General features: G+C 42.4%; 1 protein-coding gene across 8 annotated transcripts in view; it reads left to right on the top strand.

Annotated features, from left to right (window-relative positions):
- The window catches only part of RTEL1 (regulator of telomere elongation helicase 1), a 128,800-nt gene that overhangs the window by 22,726 nt on the left and 86,269 nt on the right, over positions 1-19,805 (top strand). For all 8 annotated transcript variants that reach the window (XR_014790777.1, XR_014790778.1, XM_084854445.1 and 5 more), the window contains exons 9-16: positions 2,541-2,606; positions 4,017-4,170; positions 7,560-7,598; positions 9,520-9,598; positions 11,242-11,339; positions 13,358-13,413; positions 18,523-18,597; positions 19,193-19,274. Coding sequence is in view for 6 of the 8 variants with exons in the window: in XM_084854445.1 (XP_084710571.1) it covers positions 2,541-2,606; positions 4,017-4,170; positions 7,560-7,598; positions 9,520-9,598; positions 11,242-11,339; positions 13,358-13,413; positions 18,523-18,597; positions 19,193-19,274 (649 nt within the window). In the remaining 2 variants the exon portion in view is untranslated. The remainder of the gene's footprint in view (positions 1-2,540; positions 2,607-4,016; positions 4,171-7,559; positions 7,599-9,519; positions 9,599-11,241; positions 11,340-13,357; positions 13,414-18,522; positions 18,598-19,192; positions 19,275-19,805) is intronic.

Genomic DNA, 19,805 nt, shown 5'->3' with positions numbered 1-19,805 from the left:
TGGTTGTGAGCAGCAGTGTGTCCAGGAGGCAGAGTGAATTGGAGGAGGGAGCCCTTATAATGGTGGTCATGAGCTTCCAGCAGTGTGATATGATGGGGAGGAGATGTCATCGGAGTGGTGGAGGCCTAGATGGCTACATGCTCTCAGATTCCTTCCCCATGCCATAGGTTCCTCTTGGCCAGCCTACTGCACCCTCTGGCCTGGTTGTGCTCTTGGTGAACACCAGGGTGGTCAATAATACGTCGTCACCTATCTATGATTTGCTCAGTGGAGCACCTAGCTGTATACATATTACCACTGTGTTAAAAGAACTGCATTGGCTGCTGCTTAGCTACTGAGCAATGTTCAAGGTTTTGTTGTTGACATAAAAGTGGCTAAATAATTTGGGACCAGGACACACATCTTACTGCCTTCCCCTATGTACACACAGCTGACCTTCAGAGGAGGCCTTTTTGTTCATTCCCCAACCAAGAGAGTGGTACCAGCATGTAAGCAGGCCTTTTCAATAGTGGCATCCACCCTCTGAAAGACTCTCCCACACATGGTTCAAGTAGGAGAAACCGTGGCAAGCTTTAAACATCTCTTGAAAACTTGTTTGTTTACACAGGCGTTCCCTGACCTGTAACGGGCTATTTATTTATTTATTTATTTATTGCATTTATACCCCGCCTTTCTCCCTCTCGCAAGGAACTCAAGGCGGCTTACATTATCCTCCTCCTCACCGTTGTATCCTCACAACAACAACCCTGTGAGGTAGGTTGGGCTGAGAGTCTGTGACTGGCCCAAAGTCACCCAGTGAGCTTCCATGGCCAAGTGGGGACTAGAACCCGGATCTCCCGGCTCCCAGTCCGTCACTCTCACCACTACACTACACTGACCTGTAACGGGCTATGACACTGCGCTGTTTTATGGTTGCTTTTGCTGTAATATTTTTATTTTATATTGTTTTTCTGTTATTTTTAATATATGCAATTTAGTGTGAACACGTAAAGATTTTATTATATGAAGTGGCATGGACATATAAATATTGATGATGATGATGATATCCTGGATCCGTGCTGAAGGAAGTACCATCTACTGAGTATTAGAAGCCTTAACTAAAAGCTTCTTTGCTTTTAGATGCCTGTTCATCTTGAATTCTTCCTTCATCTTTTTTGGGGAAGTTCTGTTGAGCCTGGTCTTTAATAGTTACTGCATATTCTCAGTACCATGTTCTGTCTTGCATAACAAATTAAATATTTCATATCCATGCAGATGTATAAATCTTTTTCTGGTTATGAGGTTGACTGAATAATGGAGGATTCTGATGGGCTGACACAGCAGTTCTATTTGCTTTATGAATCTACCCTGAAGAAACAAAATGACATGTTGCTTTAATTTATTGCCATTAGAGGTTGCTCAAGCACATACACAGACCCTGGGTTGTCGTTGTGTGTAAATGAATGGGACCACCCACTGATTACATATATATATCCTGACGATAATACATTGAGCACTTGATGTACTGTAATAGCTCACAAGGAATATCTATGTGACCCCCACCTAAATGGATAGGCACAAGAGCCAGTCGCTCAGATGCCATTGGGAAGGAGATGGTTTGAGTGATTGTGCCCTAACCCTTTCAGGGGACCCCAGGTGACAATCAAAATTGTGAGATATAAAACTATTTGGATTTACATTCAAGTGTGCACCTCTGAACTTTGAAGAATAAATCCTGTGGCCAGTTGGCTATTGCAGAAACTTGGTGAGATGGCACGCTTCAAGGAAGGCAGGATATTGGATTGTATCCAATTGCTGCATGAGCAGAAGGCAGCTTACTCAACCAATCTCTCTCTGTCTGTCTGTCTCCTCCCCCGCCCCCCGTAGCCTCCTTTCCAGAGTGTCAAGGGGCCTCCTGAACAGTGGGGGCTGTGTCATGTGGGGCTTATTCTCTTCTCTCTTCAGTTCCATATGACACAGCCCCCTCTGTTCAGAAGAGTCCATCGGCCATCTGGAGAGGGTTTTCACGGCAGGGGGCTCCAGAGGGATGAGGGGAAGAGAAAGATCGGTTGCATGAGCGGTCTTCCACTTGCTCACCCATCAGGCAGAGCACCTCTAGGGCTCAGGCTATGTTCCCCCTCTCAGTGAAAAGATGTCTCAGCTTATGCTGTCAGGCCTATTGGTCCATTCTTTGGCAGGAGCAAATTCGTTTGGGACATTTCTTAGTCAAAGAGGGAGATATCCCCTTGTACTGAGTCTCTGGTACAATCTAGGCCTTCTCTCAGCCTCATAAAGTCTCAGAAGCTACATCCCTTGTATTTGTGCAGGGTTGCCATTCCCAGGTGATGTGATCTCTTGGCCTGCCATTCTGGGCTGGTGCTTGCAAAGTTTCTAGGAAGCACATTGGAAATGTCTGGGCATAAACAGGCATGGGGTAGCTTCACGCCATCTGCACTACCCTGACGGGCTGATCCATGATTACAGACTCTTTAGGGTGGTTGTAAATAACCATGCACGAGGTGTTCCTACCACACTGCCTCTCACTTTTTTCCCCCCAATAGAATCGAAGAGCTCACAATTTAGACTTGAAGGGGACTGTAGTAATACTTGATGAAGCTCACAATGTGGTAAGTAAAGCTGCAGCTGGCTTGTCTCCATTGAGTAGGTGAAGAGCCTTCTAGGCCCCCTTCCACACAAGGATTCTAGTAATTTCTGAGTATTTGTTCATTCAAGAAGCTTTGAGCAAGCAAGATGGTAGTCTTTAGAAAGACCCATGGGTGGTAAATGTTGTAAGTGAGCTTTTGCGTCAGAGAGAAAGTAGCTATTCAACCAGGGAGAGAAGAGAAGAAGAAAACTTTGGTGGTGAAGGCAAGTCCTTTCCACAGATAAATTTACATTTATTTCTTATTTGCTATGTGCAGTTTGCACAGCTGTTCCCATTATTATTTACATGTCTGGGATGCATATCCATTAAGGAACTTCCCCAACCTTATGGGCTTTTTTGGCTTTTCAGCACTGCAGCATATTGGTCAGCTTCTGCTAGACCTTAATGCAGAGAAAAGTCAAAATTGTAGGCACTTTAAATATCATAAGATGGATGGGTTATCTTATGCTAGTGCATGATCTATCCAGTTTCCCCAGGTCATCTTTACCATGCTGTGTTTTCTCGGACATTATTGCTGGCAATAGAAGGGAAAGCAGAAATGTAACAACCATAAAGAGAGAGGTGTGTGTGGGGACAGCTGGGCAGCCTGTTCCAAGTAGAAACCTAAAGGGCCATCTGGGCTTCTTCCAGCAAACTTGTCCTGCTTCCAAGTAGGCTGCTGAGGTGCCATATTACAACATCAAATTTATGACTGTCTGAAAATCCTTAGTGCTAGAATAAAGAAAAGTGGGAAGTTCTTAAAATAGATATACTCTGATCTACAGAATGGATCCCGTACAAACTGCCATAAACAGGCACAACTGGTTCAGTAGTATGTCGGTGGAGAATACTGACAGCTCCTGTTGATGTGGCATATTTTATCCCCTTCCCTTAGGGCATAAGGGCTCACCACAACTAGAGAGATAATATCCCGATTGCTGTGCCTCTTGCAGATAGGTCTAAAGCAAGATCAGCAGCAAGATGGGCCTTGAGCCAGTGGGGAGTTTTTGAGAAGGCACTGAACCCAAGTGTTCCTGTTTCTGCTTCCAGCTGAAGAAGTGGGGTGCTCAGAGTGAAATTAAGGTCTTTCCTTAAGCAATATATCAAGACTGGTGAAAATTCCAGCAAAAGCCTTTGTTCGACAGCGCGTGCCTTTCTCTGAAGCATCTGGTATTGATCACCGACAGCAATCAGAGGAGACAATGGAGATAATGGTCTGGATCGTTCCTAAAATGGCAGAATTCCCATTTAAAAGGGTTACTCTCTTTTCATTTGTTCCTGTGATATCACTGTCTTTCCAGGATCTGTCCTACCACACAGGGACAATGTGTGTGTGTAGTTGGCGCTACTAATATTCTAAAATATAAGTGTAATGTTTTGCCTGCATCCCTAGGAGAGGCTGTGTGAAGAGTTGGCGTCGTTTGACTTGACTCCCTATGACTTGGCTTCAGCTATAGATGCCGTTAACGTAGTGATGGAAGAGCAAGCCCAACAAGTTCAGCGGAATGAAATCAACTCTGAATTCAGTGTGGAGCATGCCAACTCAGGTAGATTGTTTTAATCAGTCAAAAACGTCTAGAATACGTTGAGGGTTTCATTGGCTCCATGCTTTTGGAAATTATGTCAAGCTACTGCAGTCAGTCTTCAGAAAAGCTGAGTTTGGTTGCGAGGCCGTTGATAAATTAGGAATACAGGGCAGAATCTTTTTGGCACATCCTCTGTGCAGTCCCAATGGAGGGAAAGGACCTTGCGCAACAAAGTGAAGGGGCAGATTCTCAATGCCAGTGAGGTTTTTTGCAGGGGAATCTCTGAGTATATTCATAGAGCTTACTGGAAGCAGGGTTGTATGTACTCCCTGCTGAGGTAAAGCCAACATAAATGGTGCAACGTAAAAGCAGATGGATTAAACAGCTTCTTAATTTCATACCAAATGCTGATTTTTGTGATTTGGATTTTAAAATTTTGGGTTAGAAATGTGGTCAAAGAAGGGAATAAAGAAGAGATAATGGAAGGAAGTAAAAGAGAATAATAGAACATATTTTCTGTTGTGTTTCTCCCTCGTGCACACATCAAAAAAGGAGAGACACAATGGATGAGCAAGGCAGATTCTTCCTCTCTGTCCAGTGCTTCCTATCCCATCCAACCACCCTTGAAAGGAGGGGGAACCAGAGGCTCACCTTTCTTTCCCTGCTGCCTCCTTTCAAGGAGAGAGCAGTAGCTTTTTTTTTCAGTTGGCCATTCAAAAGGGGGAGGAAGTCTTGGCCTATATGCCACCCAAAGGGCTCCACAAATATTCATTTATTTCATTTCACTAGTTATTCCTAGAGCACACAACAAATTGGAGCACATGAATGCTCAGGAGGAGGAAACCTGTTGATTGTGCAAACCTTCTTGCCACTCTTGCTGTCTACAAGGAAGGTAGAAAGGAAGATACACGCTATGAACAAGGGGCGAATCCTTTTGCTTGCATGATAGTGGGGTGGAGTAACATTTATTGATTTATTTTATCATATTTTAAATCCACCTAGGCAGATTACAAAAGCTATGGGGAGGCAAGGAGTTAGAAGAGAGTGGGATTCTTCTCTTGCTCAAACACATTTATTTTATTATTAAATTTATTAATCGCCCATCTGGCTGGTCACCCAGCCATTCTGGGCGATGTACAACATACAATAAAAACAGTTTAAAACAATAAAATTCTACAATAAAAACATTTTCTAAAATACCCTAACCCACCCCAAATGCCTGCCTGAACAACAACGTTTTTAATGCATGACGGAAGCTCATTAAAGAGGGGGCATGACGGAGTTCCCTAGGGAGGGAGTTCCACAGAGTGGGGGCCACCACAGAAAAGGCCCTCTCCCTCGTCCCCACCAGTCTAGCTGTCCTGGCTGATGGGACAGAGAGAAGGCCATCCAAGGCTGATCTTGTTAAGCGGCCTGTCTGGTGCTGCTGGAGGCGCTCCTTAAGATAGGCTGGGCCGGAACCATATAGGGTTTTAAAGGTCAAAACCAACACCTTGAATTTGGCCCGGAAAACAACTGGTAACCAGTGCAACTCCTTCAGCACTGGAGTGATGTGATCTCGCCGCGGCTGCCTTTAATCAGGCGAGCTGCCGCGTTCTGTACCAGCTGCAGTTTCCGAACCGTCTTCAAGGGTAACCCCACGTAGAGCGCATTACAGTAGTCTAAACGAGAGGAGACCAGGGCATGTACTACTGATGGGAGCAGATGGTCGGGAAGGAAGGGGCGCAGCCGCCGTATCAGATGGAGTTGATACAGCGCTGTCCGGCTCACAGCTGACACCTGAGCCTCCATGGACAGCTGGGAGTCCAAAATGACCCCCAGGCTGCAGACCTGGTCTTTCAAGGGTAGCCGTACCCCATTCAACACCAGGTCAACATCCCCCAGCCTCCTCTTGTCTCCCACCAAAAGTACCTCGGTCTTGTCAGGGTTCAGCTTCAGCCTATTCCTCCCCATCCAGCCACTCACCGTCTCCAGACATTTGGACAGGGATTCTACGGCCAACCTTGGTGAAGATTTAAACGAGAGGTAGAGCTGCGTGTCATCCGCATATTGATGACACTGCACCCCAAACCTCCTGATGATAGCCCCCAGCGGCTTCACATTAGAATATAAGAAGAGCCCTATTGCGTTAGACTAATATCCTGTTTCCCACAGTGGTCAACTATATGCTTCTGGGAAGCCCACAAGCAAGGTGTGAAAGCAATAGCCCTTTCTTAGTGTATGCATGCATGTGTGCACGCACACACCAAAAAATGGAGGGACATGGTAGATAAGCAAGGCAGATTCTTCCTCTCGGTCCAATGCTTCCTATCACATCTAGTCACCCAGGAATTAGTATTCCGTGGCACACTGCTTGTGAACATGGAGTTTCTGTATGGCCATCATGACTGATACCCATATATAGGCCAATTCCCCATACATTTATCTAATCCCCTCTTAGTATTATGTAAGGCATTAGGGTAAGGCTGTTACCATATCTTGTGAGAGCAAATTCCATACATTAATTATGCACTGTATGAAGAAGTACTTCCTTTTGTGTGTTCTGAAATCTACTACCCATCAGTTTAACTAGATGAGAGTTTTAACTAGAGAGAGGGAGAAAAACCGCTTCCTCTACCCCCAGTCTCTCCATCACGCATAATTATACGTGCTTATAAAGTAATGCAAAGACGATTGTTCTTTGGAGAGGGTTGTTTATTTTTATTTCTTATAACAATATTTATGTACTACCTTTCAACAGATGTCACCAAGGCACTGTACAACATTTCAAATAAAAACAATAATACATAAAAACATGAAAGGAAGAAAACCATATTAAAACCATATTAAAAGCAAGTTGATGATGAGGGTGGTAGGTGGCAATGGTTGGGGTGCCTCAGTCAGTGCACCAGATGCCAATTGCCTGCCCCATTTGCAACCAGTACTTTGTGGACTTCATCCCTTTTTGCACAGGCAGCCTGAGCCATGTATGAAATGGCCGCTTCCTTATTCCGTTCTACAGCTTTGTCTCAACTGTTCCTTTGCTGTGGTTTGGGAACGGATTGCAGCCCCAGCTTAAATGTTATTGCTTCCCTCCAAGCTGAAGACTGAGAATGAACCAGCCGCCTCCAGGTCTTCAAGATCTGCCATCTGCCTCACCCACCTTCAGACAATTGTGCAGACTAGCTGACGGGGACTCTGAGGCAGCCTGCAAGGTCACTGTCACAAATCATTGCAGCCTACCTTGCCTCCTCTCTTCCATTCTTCCCCACCACCAAGATCTGGGGAAAACTCCAAGAAGTATTTAACAAATAGTGCACATGCATTGCACTTGGGTATTCATCTTCACCTGTATGCATAAGGGGGGAAGATATTGATGGAACCTACCCTAAGACTAGAATGCATAAGAATTGAGTTTCTTTCACAAACAGGACTAAACATGGAGCTTGAAGACATAGCAAAGATAAAGCGTAAGTACTATTATTAGCTTCATTTTTTTCCATACATGAGGGTTTTTTAAAAAATAATGCTTTGGAAATTAGTCACTTTCAGTTGAGCCAAGAGGATCATATAGTTGATGACTTCTTCTGATGAACAGAAGTTCCAAATTTTGCACTTCATCCACCAACTGATGTCTTGTTTGTGCTGCTTCGCTGCAATAATTTAAACAACTGTCAGTGTAAAAAACATGAAAAACTGAATGTCTTGAGCGCTACCCAAAGAACAAACTGCCCAGCAACCTTGTGGAAATGGATTCCTAAGCACTTAGCTTAAGTGGAACATCCACAATGGATGAGAAATATTAGCTCATTTGCTGTAGACTGAAAGAAACTGATTGAGCTAATTTGCTGGCAACTTGTTGAATACAAGGGATGTTCCATGTTTATGCATCTTGAGCTGGAGAGCTAGTGTTCATTTACATATTTTAATTGCCTGCAAATAATGTAATTTGCATATCATTTTTATAATTCTGGCAGATGGCAAGCCATTGGTTGACTTGATTCTGCTTAGCATGTAGTATTCTTATAATGATAGTGTTGCCCACAAATACAGATAAATTGGCATCAACCCTGGAAAAAGTCCTTCAGGTGAGACTTCATGAATTGGCCAGCATTTGTCAGGGGTCCCCAATGCGGCGCCTGTGGGCTCCATGGAGCCCATTGGCACCTCTAGTGGCACCTGCAAAAGGGTCCCCAACATGGTGCCCACAGGCCCATTAAAAAGTCCCCTTTTTATATACATACATGGAGTTGTATGAACTGCATACAGCTTCCTAGTAATTATACATAGGCTTCAACAAAAGCGGACCAAATAAGTGTCTGTTTGAAGGTGGTGGCTACACACCACCCATTCAAATGTTGAAAATGTTGTAAGGTCCTCAATCCATTGCATTATGGGAGGTGAGAGTCTAGCCTTCCAATATTGTCATATCAGTCTTTTAGCTGTCAAAAGTGCGCAGAGAATCCGTTTACACTGACAACTTGTTCATTTCCATAAAGCAGGTAAATAATTTAAAAGAGTGTAAATCAGTGAATATTAAATACTGTTCCAGTACAAAATTTATTTAATAACCTCCTCCCCCAAAGAAGCAATTACTTGACATTGCCAAAACATATGTTTAAAGGAAGCATTAGCTGTATTACATTGCCAGCTATTAGTCGAATTAAACAATAATTTATTAAATAGAAGTTGCTGTGTCCAATAGTTTTTTGCTGAATAAGACACAGCCTAAGATCTATAGACATGATAGGTAGACTTCAAAGTGGCGACCCACTGATTAGGCATTTTGTAGTGGTGCCCACAGCAGTTTCTCAAATTCCCAAATGTGCCTATGGGTCCCAAAAGGTTGGGCATTTGAACTTCATATTACTTGCTTCCTTGTTTCTGGACCACCCCTCCTCTTTTCATTGTTTTAATTAAGAAAATCTCCTCCTCCCCCGTGAGAGCTAGAAAATCACCCCCCACCCCATCACCTTTTAAACTAGGGATTAGCTGGGATTTTTCAAGATGCTGACAAGCCTGTGAGATGTACAAACATGGTTGCATGTTTTCTACTTCCAGTTTGCATTGCTGCTTTGCTCAGTTCAAAGATTCTTTAGTTTGAGCGATTTGAGCGGTATTTTATTTACTTATTTAGAAAATGTATACCCTGTTTTTCAACAACAAGGACTCAAAGGGGGCTTGCTGTGTGAATGTGGCCAGGCAGCCTCCCCATCCTATTTCCAACACACAGGATCATGCAATTTAGACAGAACCCTTTTCTTGCTGGGAAGGCATTGCAAAGAGGCCTGTGCTGCAGCCTGGTCTGAGGAGCAGGAGATAGAAAATTTCAAAAGAAGTGACCCTCCACTGGTTTTTTCTCCCTCTCTTTCCTCTTTGTTTGCCTTAAAGGGATTCTTCTTCAGCTGGAAAACACTATTGATGCTATAGAGCTACCACCAAGTGGAAGTGGACTCACTAAGGATGGAAGGTATGTTCCAAGAATTACAAGTATGTCGACTCATAAAATCGCTCATAAATTTTTTCTTCTGCTGTGCTGTGCGTGCACAGTATGGATTCTTTGATGCAGAAGTGTGTTCTTGAGAATATTGGGCCTAATTTTTGCAAACATGCAGCTGAGCTGTGGGCACTGGAAATTCAAGCTGCAAAGAGATTGTTGCTTCACGCAGGTCAGGCTTGGATTGGGGAGAGTCAGGTTCATGAAGCTTGCTGGGTGACCTTGTACCAGTGACTCTATCTTATCTATCTATCTATCTATCTATCTATCTATCTATCTATCTATCTATCGCATTTATATCCCCCTTTTTTCCTCTTGCAAGGAGCCCAAGGCGACTTACATTATCCTCCTCCTCTCCATTTTATCCTCACAACAACAACCCTGTGAGGTAGCTTGGGCTGAAAGTCTGTGATGGGCCCAAAGTCTCCCAGTGAGCTTCCATGGCTGAGTGGGGACTAGAACCTGGATCTCCCAGCTCCCAGTCCAATACACTCGGCAGGAGGAGAGCTGTGTCTGCCATCTTGTATTCCTTGGAAGAAAGGTGGCATATGTAATAAATAAAACTTAGCCTACTCTATCACACAGGTTTCTTGGAAGATAAAATGGTGAGGGACCCTGTCCACCATTGGGGGATGGCTTGAATGCAAATGTAATAAAATAAAACTAATCACTTGACTTTCATCAAACCACTGATACAATATTTTCAAAAACAGAGATTTTGTTCTTTTGTAAAAGTAAGTTTCTACCCCACATATTTATGAGGACTTAAAGATCAACAATCTTTAAGCTTTGGAAAGAAGTTTTGATAATCAGTTGGTTCTCTGTACATACAATATCTTTAAACTTTTCATAATAATCCTTCTCTCTGTACCACCTTGCTATTATGGAGCTAGGATTACATATTGTTTAGGATTAATCCTCTCCAGCAAAGGAGATTGTTACCTTGTCGTGGTGCTGGAGCTTAAGCACCTCATTGACGACATGAGCTAAACCGTGAAGGGACACCCAAGATGGGAAGGTCATGGCAGAGAGGTCAGACTAAATACGATCCCTGGGGAAGGAAACGGCAACCCACCCCAGTATTCTTGCCATGAAAACTAAATGGATCAGTACAACCAGAGATATGTCGGTATACCATCGGATGGCCGACAGGAAGCTCTGGCGTGGGCTGGTCCATGAAGTCACGAAAAGTCGGAAGTGACTGACTGAATAAAAAACAACAAGGATTAATCCTAGTTTTGTTAGAATTTACACAATTTGAAACTGGGGATTACATCAGAATAATTCTTCCAAGTCTACACAGTATTTACATGTGCAGGGAGCCCCAGGCTATATTAATGAGAAATGGGATGGAGCCTTCTGGTATTCTGTACTTCAAGCCAGGGAGGAGAAGCACTCCTGCTTCGACTGTTTCCTCTTTCCCTCTCTTCCTTTTTGAAGCCAAAGGCAAGTGTAGGCTGGATAGTGATGGTCTGTGTGGGAGGTTGAAGAAGAAGATTAGGCTTTGTGCGTGAAGTATGCCAGCACAGTCTGCACCCCAGAGAGAAAGGAAGATGGAGAGTTTCCAGGATATTTCGGTAAGTTTCAATGTTGTGTGTTTCTTCTTGCATTTACAGCTACATATTTGACCTGTTTGCGAATGCCCAGATCACATTCCAAACCCAGAAGTGTCTCCTTGAGTCGCTGGAACAAATTATACAGTATTTAGCAGGCCGTAAGTTTATACTTTATCTTTTGAAAAACGGGGGGCGGGAGGGGGGGTTTGACAGAGTGTAGAATTTAGAGAATTGTTATTTATTTACTACATTTCTGTACCGCCCAATAGCCAAACCTGGGCATTACACAACCATTAAAACCTATCAAATATAAACGTTTAAAATTACAGTATAAAATAAAAAGCTTAATATAATATTATGAGCAAAGACAGGATTATATTGTTCTATCTGTTCAGGACAGGGTTTATTTATTTATAGCATTTTTAACTTGGTCTTCAGCCAAATAGGCTCCCGGAGATTAATAATAAGATTAATAATAATACAAAGATTGATAATAAGGCAGCCCCTGCCCTCAGACTTACAGTCTAAAAAGCACAACAAAAAAGGAAAAGGGATTGGGCAGGAGGAGGAAAAAAGCACCTGTTCTTTGTTTCAACATTCTTAAAGGTTTTCTTTCTGGCAGGGAAGAGTGAAACAAGCTCCTGCAGGTGTTCCTTTTCTGGCCAGTGTATGGGCTAGGATGATCTCCCCCTTGCCATGATGTTTCTCCTGGGAGCCAGGGGGGTGTAGCCAGGGAACTGTCAGCTGGAGCTGTTTGTTCCTTCTGGCAGGGAGAGGTGACGTGAGCTCCCTGGAGCTGAGCCCTCTCTAGCTGATGCATGGGGCCAGGTTAGTCTCTACCTTCCCGTGATGTTCCTCCTTGAAGGTAAGGCTGCAGGGAGTGCAGCCTCCCAGTGGACCTTGGTGCTCTGGTTCTTTAAAGCAGGGGTGGGGAACCAGTCTTAGCTGAAGTCCAGCTGACCTCAGTAGGCGTGGCCATGGCCGCGGATGTCATTGCCCTGCCTGTTTTGCGTTTCTCCTTGCTGAGAGAGGCACAGAGCTCCGTTGCTTATCTCAACATGGAGAAAGAAACCTGGCCAGTGCTGCGAGGAATGGGGGCCTGCCAAATCCCCAGCTTTGCGTGGGCCACATTGCTACTGGAAAGAGTGGCTGCTCCTCCCAGCACGTGCCAAACCCCTTCACACAGTACGTGTTGTCCCCACGGGAGCAGCACACGCCATGTGAACGGACTTGGCAGGTGCTGGGAAAACCAGCTGCTCCTTCCAGCACCTGTCGAGTTCCCCGCCACCTACATTCCCACCTTTATCTCTGATTTTGAGTTCAGAGGGAATCGCGGGGTTTCCTCCAGTGTTTGGGGTTGGCGGTCCCTGGAAGAATGCAAGGAGGCTCCACAGGCCGCATTAGGCATGTGGGCTGGAGTTTCCCCTCCCGTGCTTCCTCCTCCAGGGAAGCTTGCCTGGCACCAACATGGCTTCTTTATTTTGGGTTCCAAGGGAAAAACTTTTATCGCCCCAACTTTTAAAATACTTTAGACTTAAATCTTACCGAGTGTTCTTTTCTGGAAGCTGGTTGCTTTTATTATGTGGGTCCTAGAACCAAATCTGGTGAAGTGTGATATGTAAATTTTTTTTTAAAACACATATGCTTGATTCCAACTTAATTCCCCACCACCACCTGCAGCTTGAATTAGTGCAGCCCACAAAAAATGTATTGCCATTTATTAAGTTAATGTGTAAACTGGCCTTGTGCATGTGCTGAAACAGTCATCAGTGTCTCAGGTCATGTTTTGGAATACCACATAGTGACTTTCAGTGTATGTGTATATTTTCTCCTTTTCAGTGAACACAGAAATTTGTCGTCGTTTTTTTTAAGATGTCTGCGGTAGACTGTAAAGGAGATGATCTGTTATAGGCCTTTATAAATGCATACCAATGTTTGATTCACTTTTATTGGTATTTTTATATTCTTCATTGGTATAGTATTGTATTTTGTAATGGCCTTTGTGCCACAGACAAATAAATTCAGTTTGTTCATACTTTATATAAGATGGTGAAGTACACAACACAAGGTATATTAAATGTATGTGTATTCTGTGTTTATATGCTTTCAGGTATAGCTATAGAGATGTATTGATATATGTAAAACTATGCTAGGTCTTTTTTTCCATTCCCTCTAGGTACTGGGATATTCACCAACACTGCTGGACTGCATAAATTTGGAGACATAATCCAGGTAAAGATCTGTTGCTTCTTATTTCTAGTTTCCAAAGACATTAAAGGTGCTACTGATACAGAGTTACGTAGTCAGTATCAATATGCGAAGTCATGGATTTCTGGGAATATCTTCATGATGCATGTTATGTAAATGCGTGGTAAGGTGGTAGAAAATGGGATGGTCAAAATCAGATTCTTTTGCAATCCTATGTTCACCCTGCCCAGGTATAGAGTTGTGATAGGGTAGGCAGAGCGGAGGACAGGAAGGCCTGGCGTGCTATGGTTCATGGGGTCACGAAGAGTCTGACACGACTTAACGACTGAACAACAACAACAGGCAAAGGATTAGTGGTGGTGGTGTGTGTGTGTAAGGGCACAATCCTGTGCGGATAGTCAGCCGCCTCCGAACTCGGAGGTGGCCAGCTATCCAATGCAAGGCAGGTGGAACATGGATAGGATCCTCTCCTCCACACTCTGGCCGCCCTGCATTTGCAGCTAGATAGCCTCCCTCGGAGCGGGAGGTGGGGAGGCCGCACAGCGCATAGGAAGCTTCATAATAACACTTCTGCAGTCTCCTCCCCTCCCGGCCCCCCGGAATGCCCCCTTTGCACCCACTCCACACTGTGGTAATGAGCGTGGGGACGGGGAAGAACCATGCTGCCTACAAGGTGGCGGGGGAGGGGGCGTGGAGCGCGGTTCCTGAGAACCAAGCTTGGAACCAAGCTTCTGATTCCCAGAAACAGAAAAATCCTATGGCCATATAGACACTGTCATTGCTCTCTTAGGTGATATAATATGGAAAGAAGACTTTCTACCCGATGGTGGCAACAATCAAGCCTGTTTTCATTGGGCACTTGTGTGTTCTCTGTCTTTGATCAGAGGCTTTAAGGCCCATTTCATTGTGTACAATAAGGTGAAAATTCAAACATTGCCGCTTGCATTTTTCAGTGTAGAAACTGTATTGCGTATATTTGTGGGTCAGTGGAACATCATGGGACAGGTGCGGGGAGACAAAACTGGGCTAGTACAATCTCAACTTCTCTGGCAAATAAAGAACTAAACCCAATGAAAGTCACCATGGGAATCCTGTTGTTTAGCTTCAGAAGCTTCTATGGCTTCTTTGAAGGCTGAAATGCCTTGATGGGTGTGTGTGTGTGTGTGTGTGTGTGTGTGTAATGACAAGGTTGGGAATTCGGCCCAGTTATAATGTTATTCCCACTATTGCTCTAACTAATGACTGAAGCTGATTGACTACACAACTCCCTGCACAGTCAGGGCCATTTACATGGGAAGCATATTTCAAACATCATTTCTGTCTAGAGTATCACCATGCAGAAATGCCTTGTAGCAACCTCTGTGGAGGGTAAAGTTTGAGCACAAGAACAACAATACAAAACCAATAATACATATCAATGCATCATGTAGGCAACCTGATGACCTCCAGATGTTTTTGGACTACAGCTCCCATAAGCTCCAGCCATCATGGGCAATGGTCAGGAATACTGAGAGTTGTAGTCCAAAGCATCCGGAGAGCACCAGGTTGGGGAAGGCTGCAATAGATGGTTTAGTAGCATTTCATTTCAAAACATAATAACAGCCCCCAAATTCATTTTACTATTAACATTACGTTTTAAATCCATTATAAAATAGGCAGTATCTAACTAATATCAATGGATACTGTGTTTTAATCATCTAATGTGTAAGCCAGAGCCAAATATACTAACCATTTTCCAATGTGATCAGGTATTAATAAATGATATAACCAGCAACCAGTTCCTCAAAAAGTGCCCAAGTGCAACCGGATTTCTTATAGCCTGCAGTGGATGTTCTTTCCCATGCCCATTCCCTCATTCTGGTGCCCACCTTAAAGGCCCCAGTGGAGATCGGAGTGTTGATATTTAGTCTCTTCTCCTGTGCTCCAGATGTTCCCACTTGACACGTGTCAGTACATGTATATACTTGTCTGTTAGGTGTAATGTGTGATTGAGTATAGATGCACATCTATATATTAAATATCATACAGCTCCAGGTTAAACATAGCACTGGGTGGCATTCATGATAGATTCTTTAATAAATCTATTATCCCTGCCCACTCTCACAATATTAATCAATTAATCATTTATACCTTCTTTCAGACCCTTTATTACATCTCAAATTATTGATGGTTGTTGATGGCAGATCTGATTTCTTTCATTTATAGCTAACGAGCATTCTCACAGCCATTTGAATAATTATCTGTGATTTCTGGCAACACAATGGATCTTAAAAGCAAAATAATACCACTAGAAGATCTAGTGATAGATCAAACTCTGAAATCTCTTCTGTTCGATCAAGAATTAACTTTCAACTTTGTATTGCCTTAGGACAAGTCCAGTAAGTGTGATGGCATAAGTTTTCATTGCACCTTCCTGCCAAACCTTCTGAATTTCAGTAGAGACATTATCCACGTGCAGTTATGTATTTGTATTTAGGTCTTTATTCTCTCTTTCTTGATTATAATTTGCAGATAAAGGAGAGAAGCCCAGATGTAACTCCTTCCTGAACTTATTCCAGAAAGAGTGTAATGTTGTTGTGCACAGATTAACTTTAATAGGCTTAATTTACTCTTTCTACACTGCCATAAACTATGTTTAAGGCAACTTTCCCCAACCTGGTGCCTTCCAGATTGGACTTCAACTCCCATTAGTCCCAGACAGCATGGGCGATGATTAGGAACCATGGAGGTTATAATCCAAAACATCCGGAGGGTGACATGTTGGGGAAGGCTGATTTAAGGGGTATTGAAACACCTTTTGTTCCTAGATATAAAAAACGGTCATTCGTTAGGATACCAAACTTTGGGTGGCTTAAAATTGTTGCATAATAATACCCCTTCTTAGAAGGAAATGCCTCAGATGCTTCCATAAGAATACCCCTTCATAGAAAGAAAATACTTTGTATAAAACCAACTGTTTTATACAGAATGTTAGCAGTAACTCTTCAACAGCTTCCCAACAACAACAAAAAACTAATAGCATCTTCTACAAGGCTGCCAGTGATGATGAAGTTAGTTGCCTTGAGATCTTTGATGTAGTTCTTTAAACCACCACCAGGAGGAGCTGGCTCTCCAAGCTCTGATCTACACATTTCAAAGGATAGCAATATCTGGGTCATAGGGGCTGGAATGTTCAAAAATTAAAAACATTTTGACCATTTAAAAATGAACCCCCAATTTAATTGGGCAGCTGGCTTTTTAGTTTTAAAATTTATTTTAATACTTTTAAAAATTGTAGATGGCAGATGAAATGTCATTCTCAGATGCAAATGCATGCAGATTTAATTGACAAAAACCCATACAATTAATCAACTAAGATTTCTGTCATTAGGTGATAGCTAGAGGTAGGCAAATCTGTCCATTTCAGTTCTGTTTAGTTTCTCATTTTTCCAGACTTACATTTGGTTTGCCCTGATTTCAGATCAGTGTACAAATTTTATTTTAAAAAGTCTGTACGGCAATTTGTATCCATTTTCATATGAATTTTTCCAAAGGTACACATTTTTGTGTGCACTTTTTTCTAATATACGCATTTATTGCAAGCTGTTTTCCCTATAATGCATTTTGGCGTGTTATTTTCACTAATGGGTGCATTTTCACTATTGTGCGCATTGTTTTGAGTGGTGAACTTTAGTGCTAAGTACAGGGAAGGGCGAATGTCAGTGCATAACTCTGTTTTGGTTTGCTCAGTGGTTTGGCAGCTGCAAATTTGTTAAATACACAATAATTTGGATGGAATGAATTTCTCACCCATCCCTAGTGACAGCCCTACTGGATAGGAATTGCCCAGGACTCTGCTGCATATCCTGTTAATAGCTGTAGAATAGGAGGTCATTATACAAGGTGGCTTATAGTTCTAATCAAAAATTTCAGCAAAAATACTGTTGCCTATATTCTCTTATCAATCTCTTCTACTTCTCATGGCTTTGAAAATGTGTATGTGTCACCTTGTGGATGGGCTCTCTCTCTCTTCCTCTCTTCCAGGAGAGGGAGGAAAAGAGACCTGCCAAAAGCCAGTTGTGCCCTGTAGCTGCTGTTAGTCTGGTTGTGTACACTTCTTGCGCCAGGAAAAAAGTAAATGTGATCCTTCGAAGAAAAATATCTTAACTCTACTTTCCTTCAAATTCCTCCTGAAACCCCGCCTTTTCCTCATGTTCTCTGGCTTATTTTGTGTATGTATAAAATCATTGCTACCCTGCCTTTCATCCCCCAAGGGGCCCTCCCATGGCAGCTTACATCATCACTTTGATTTCTAACTATATTAGAAACCTAATATAATCAAAACAATAAAATGAATAAAGGACTACAAAACAAAGCCGGCTAATATGCAGTTCTACAGCAGGGGCACCCCCCCACACACATACCTTTATGACAGTCTGAAAGCTTGGCGGAACAGACAAATCTTTGCTAGATGTCAAAAACCAAATAAGGAGGGTGTCACCCAGGCTTCATAAAGTAGGAAGTTCCACAATCTGGGTGTCACTGCTGAAAAGACCCTGTCCTTTATTTAATATTTGATGTCGATTCTTCTGCACTGGTATATGTAAGCAAGTTCCATCTATTTAAGTTCATATTTCAGGACAATGGGTTTTGATAGATAAAACAGTAGTAGATACAGGCATAAGAACAACATATTTATTAGTTGGATATAAAAAGTATTACCAATAATACTGAGTCTTCTAATCTAAAGATTCAACCAAATAGTATTAAGGCATCTGTGGCCTGTTTATCTGTACTAATACTGAATAATATAAAATAATATTATTTGCCTGTGATGAAAACTTAACTGCTTGAATTATATGTCCCAAAGTGAACACAGAATTGTAGAAGCATGTTGGCAAAAGGAGGAATAAAATACAATCTACCCTTTACATCCTGTTATCCTATGGTATGCTTTCAGTCTGGTTGTAGAGTTGGTCATGAAATGGAAGTGTGACAGCCAGCAGAAATACTTTATTTTAAAATGTTATTCCTTCTTTTGTTATGATGGATTTTGGAAGTGTGATAAATCTTATTTGCCTTGCTAGAAAGTCATGGGGGAATGCCCCACCCCCCACTACATTTCTTTTTTTTTTTCTCCCATCTGTTGCCTAGACTGTTTTTAACTTCAATCCATCAGAAGGAACATCTAGCTCAACGCCAGGCTGCTCAGTATCAAAGCATTATAAGGTATGTGTTCAGAGGCAGATTATCTACTGTAGGTTGTCTATGGTGCTGGAAAGTTAGGGTCAGGATTTGCAGATCCTTGTGGTGAGGTTTGAGTAGACTTAACAAGAAATGGTTGCTTAGGTTTCCGGAAGATGAGGGCTATATGAGCTCACTGTTCTTTAGTAATGTTATAAGTTTTTCATTTGTGAAGTATTGAAAAAGTCTCATTTGTAAGCTAACACATTCCCAAAATTTACTGCTTTCCTTCCTTGCTTAACCCTACTTGTAGTGCTCTAATAGCTCAAGTTGGCTACTAATAGTAACTGATCATGTTTTTTGCTCCGTTATATGTAAATATGAGTCCTGTGGTGGTGTTTGTGCTGCTGGTGGTATAGATTGTCTGTTCTTTCACGTCGTACTTATTAGTGCCGCTTATTAGTTTAGGTCCAAGATTTTTTTCCTTTTTTCAGTGCAATTTAGGGGGAAAGTTATGTTGGCCGCATTTTAAAATTTATTGTTTTTATCTAATTACTCTTAATCAGTTGTATCTTCCTTTTGCATAAAAACTTGTATTGGCCTGTGACCGCAATAAACAACTCAATTCAAATTTGTGTAGGTCCACATCCACCCAGATGTGAGTAATCAGAAAAAGAAGCAGAGGACAGACCTGTGGAATTCATCAGTAACAAAAAAACAAGGTGATGACGTTGAGGTGTTGATTGGTCCATGCAAATCTTTCTGCCCAGTTTACTTCATCTCAAATTATTGGTCTTAGAACTGGAGGCTACTGGGACCAGCAGTGTCCAAGAAGGATAGCAATCTAATGTCATTCAGCCAGGGCAGTTTCAGCTAGTTAGTGTGAAACCATTGCTGGGCCTGTAATTACACTGTATAATTATGCTTCCAAAATTGATGTTGAGTTTGAAGTCAGGATGGGTGATAGAGTCAATGTGAACTTACCAGTTTGAAACTTCTTGAACCTAAACATGAACTGGAATGCAGTTTGCCACTGAAATCCATATATTTTCAAAGTTTGTAATGCAATTCACATAAAAATGCACATAAAATGCTTTATTCAATGGATAAAATGCACACATTTCCAAATGTGTGCACAAATATTTGTATGTTTGGAAAAAATGTATACCAAAAATGCAGTTTTTCTAAAAGGTGTATAAATCGTCATGCAGAATCTGAGCAAAATCGAGCTTGACATATTCGCCCATCCCTAG

Source organism: Heloderma suspectum, chromosome 4, assembly GCF_057233095.1.
Source record: "Heloderma suspectum isolate Gila_16-S chromosome 4, 16-S_ref, whole genome shotgun sequence".
Taxonomy (NCBI): domain Eukaryota; kingdom Metazoa; phylum Chordata; class Lepidosauria; order Squamata; family Helodermatidae; genus Heloderma; species Heloderma suspectum.
This window is presented reverse-complemented; position numbering and strand designations above follow the sequence as displayed.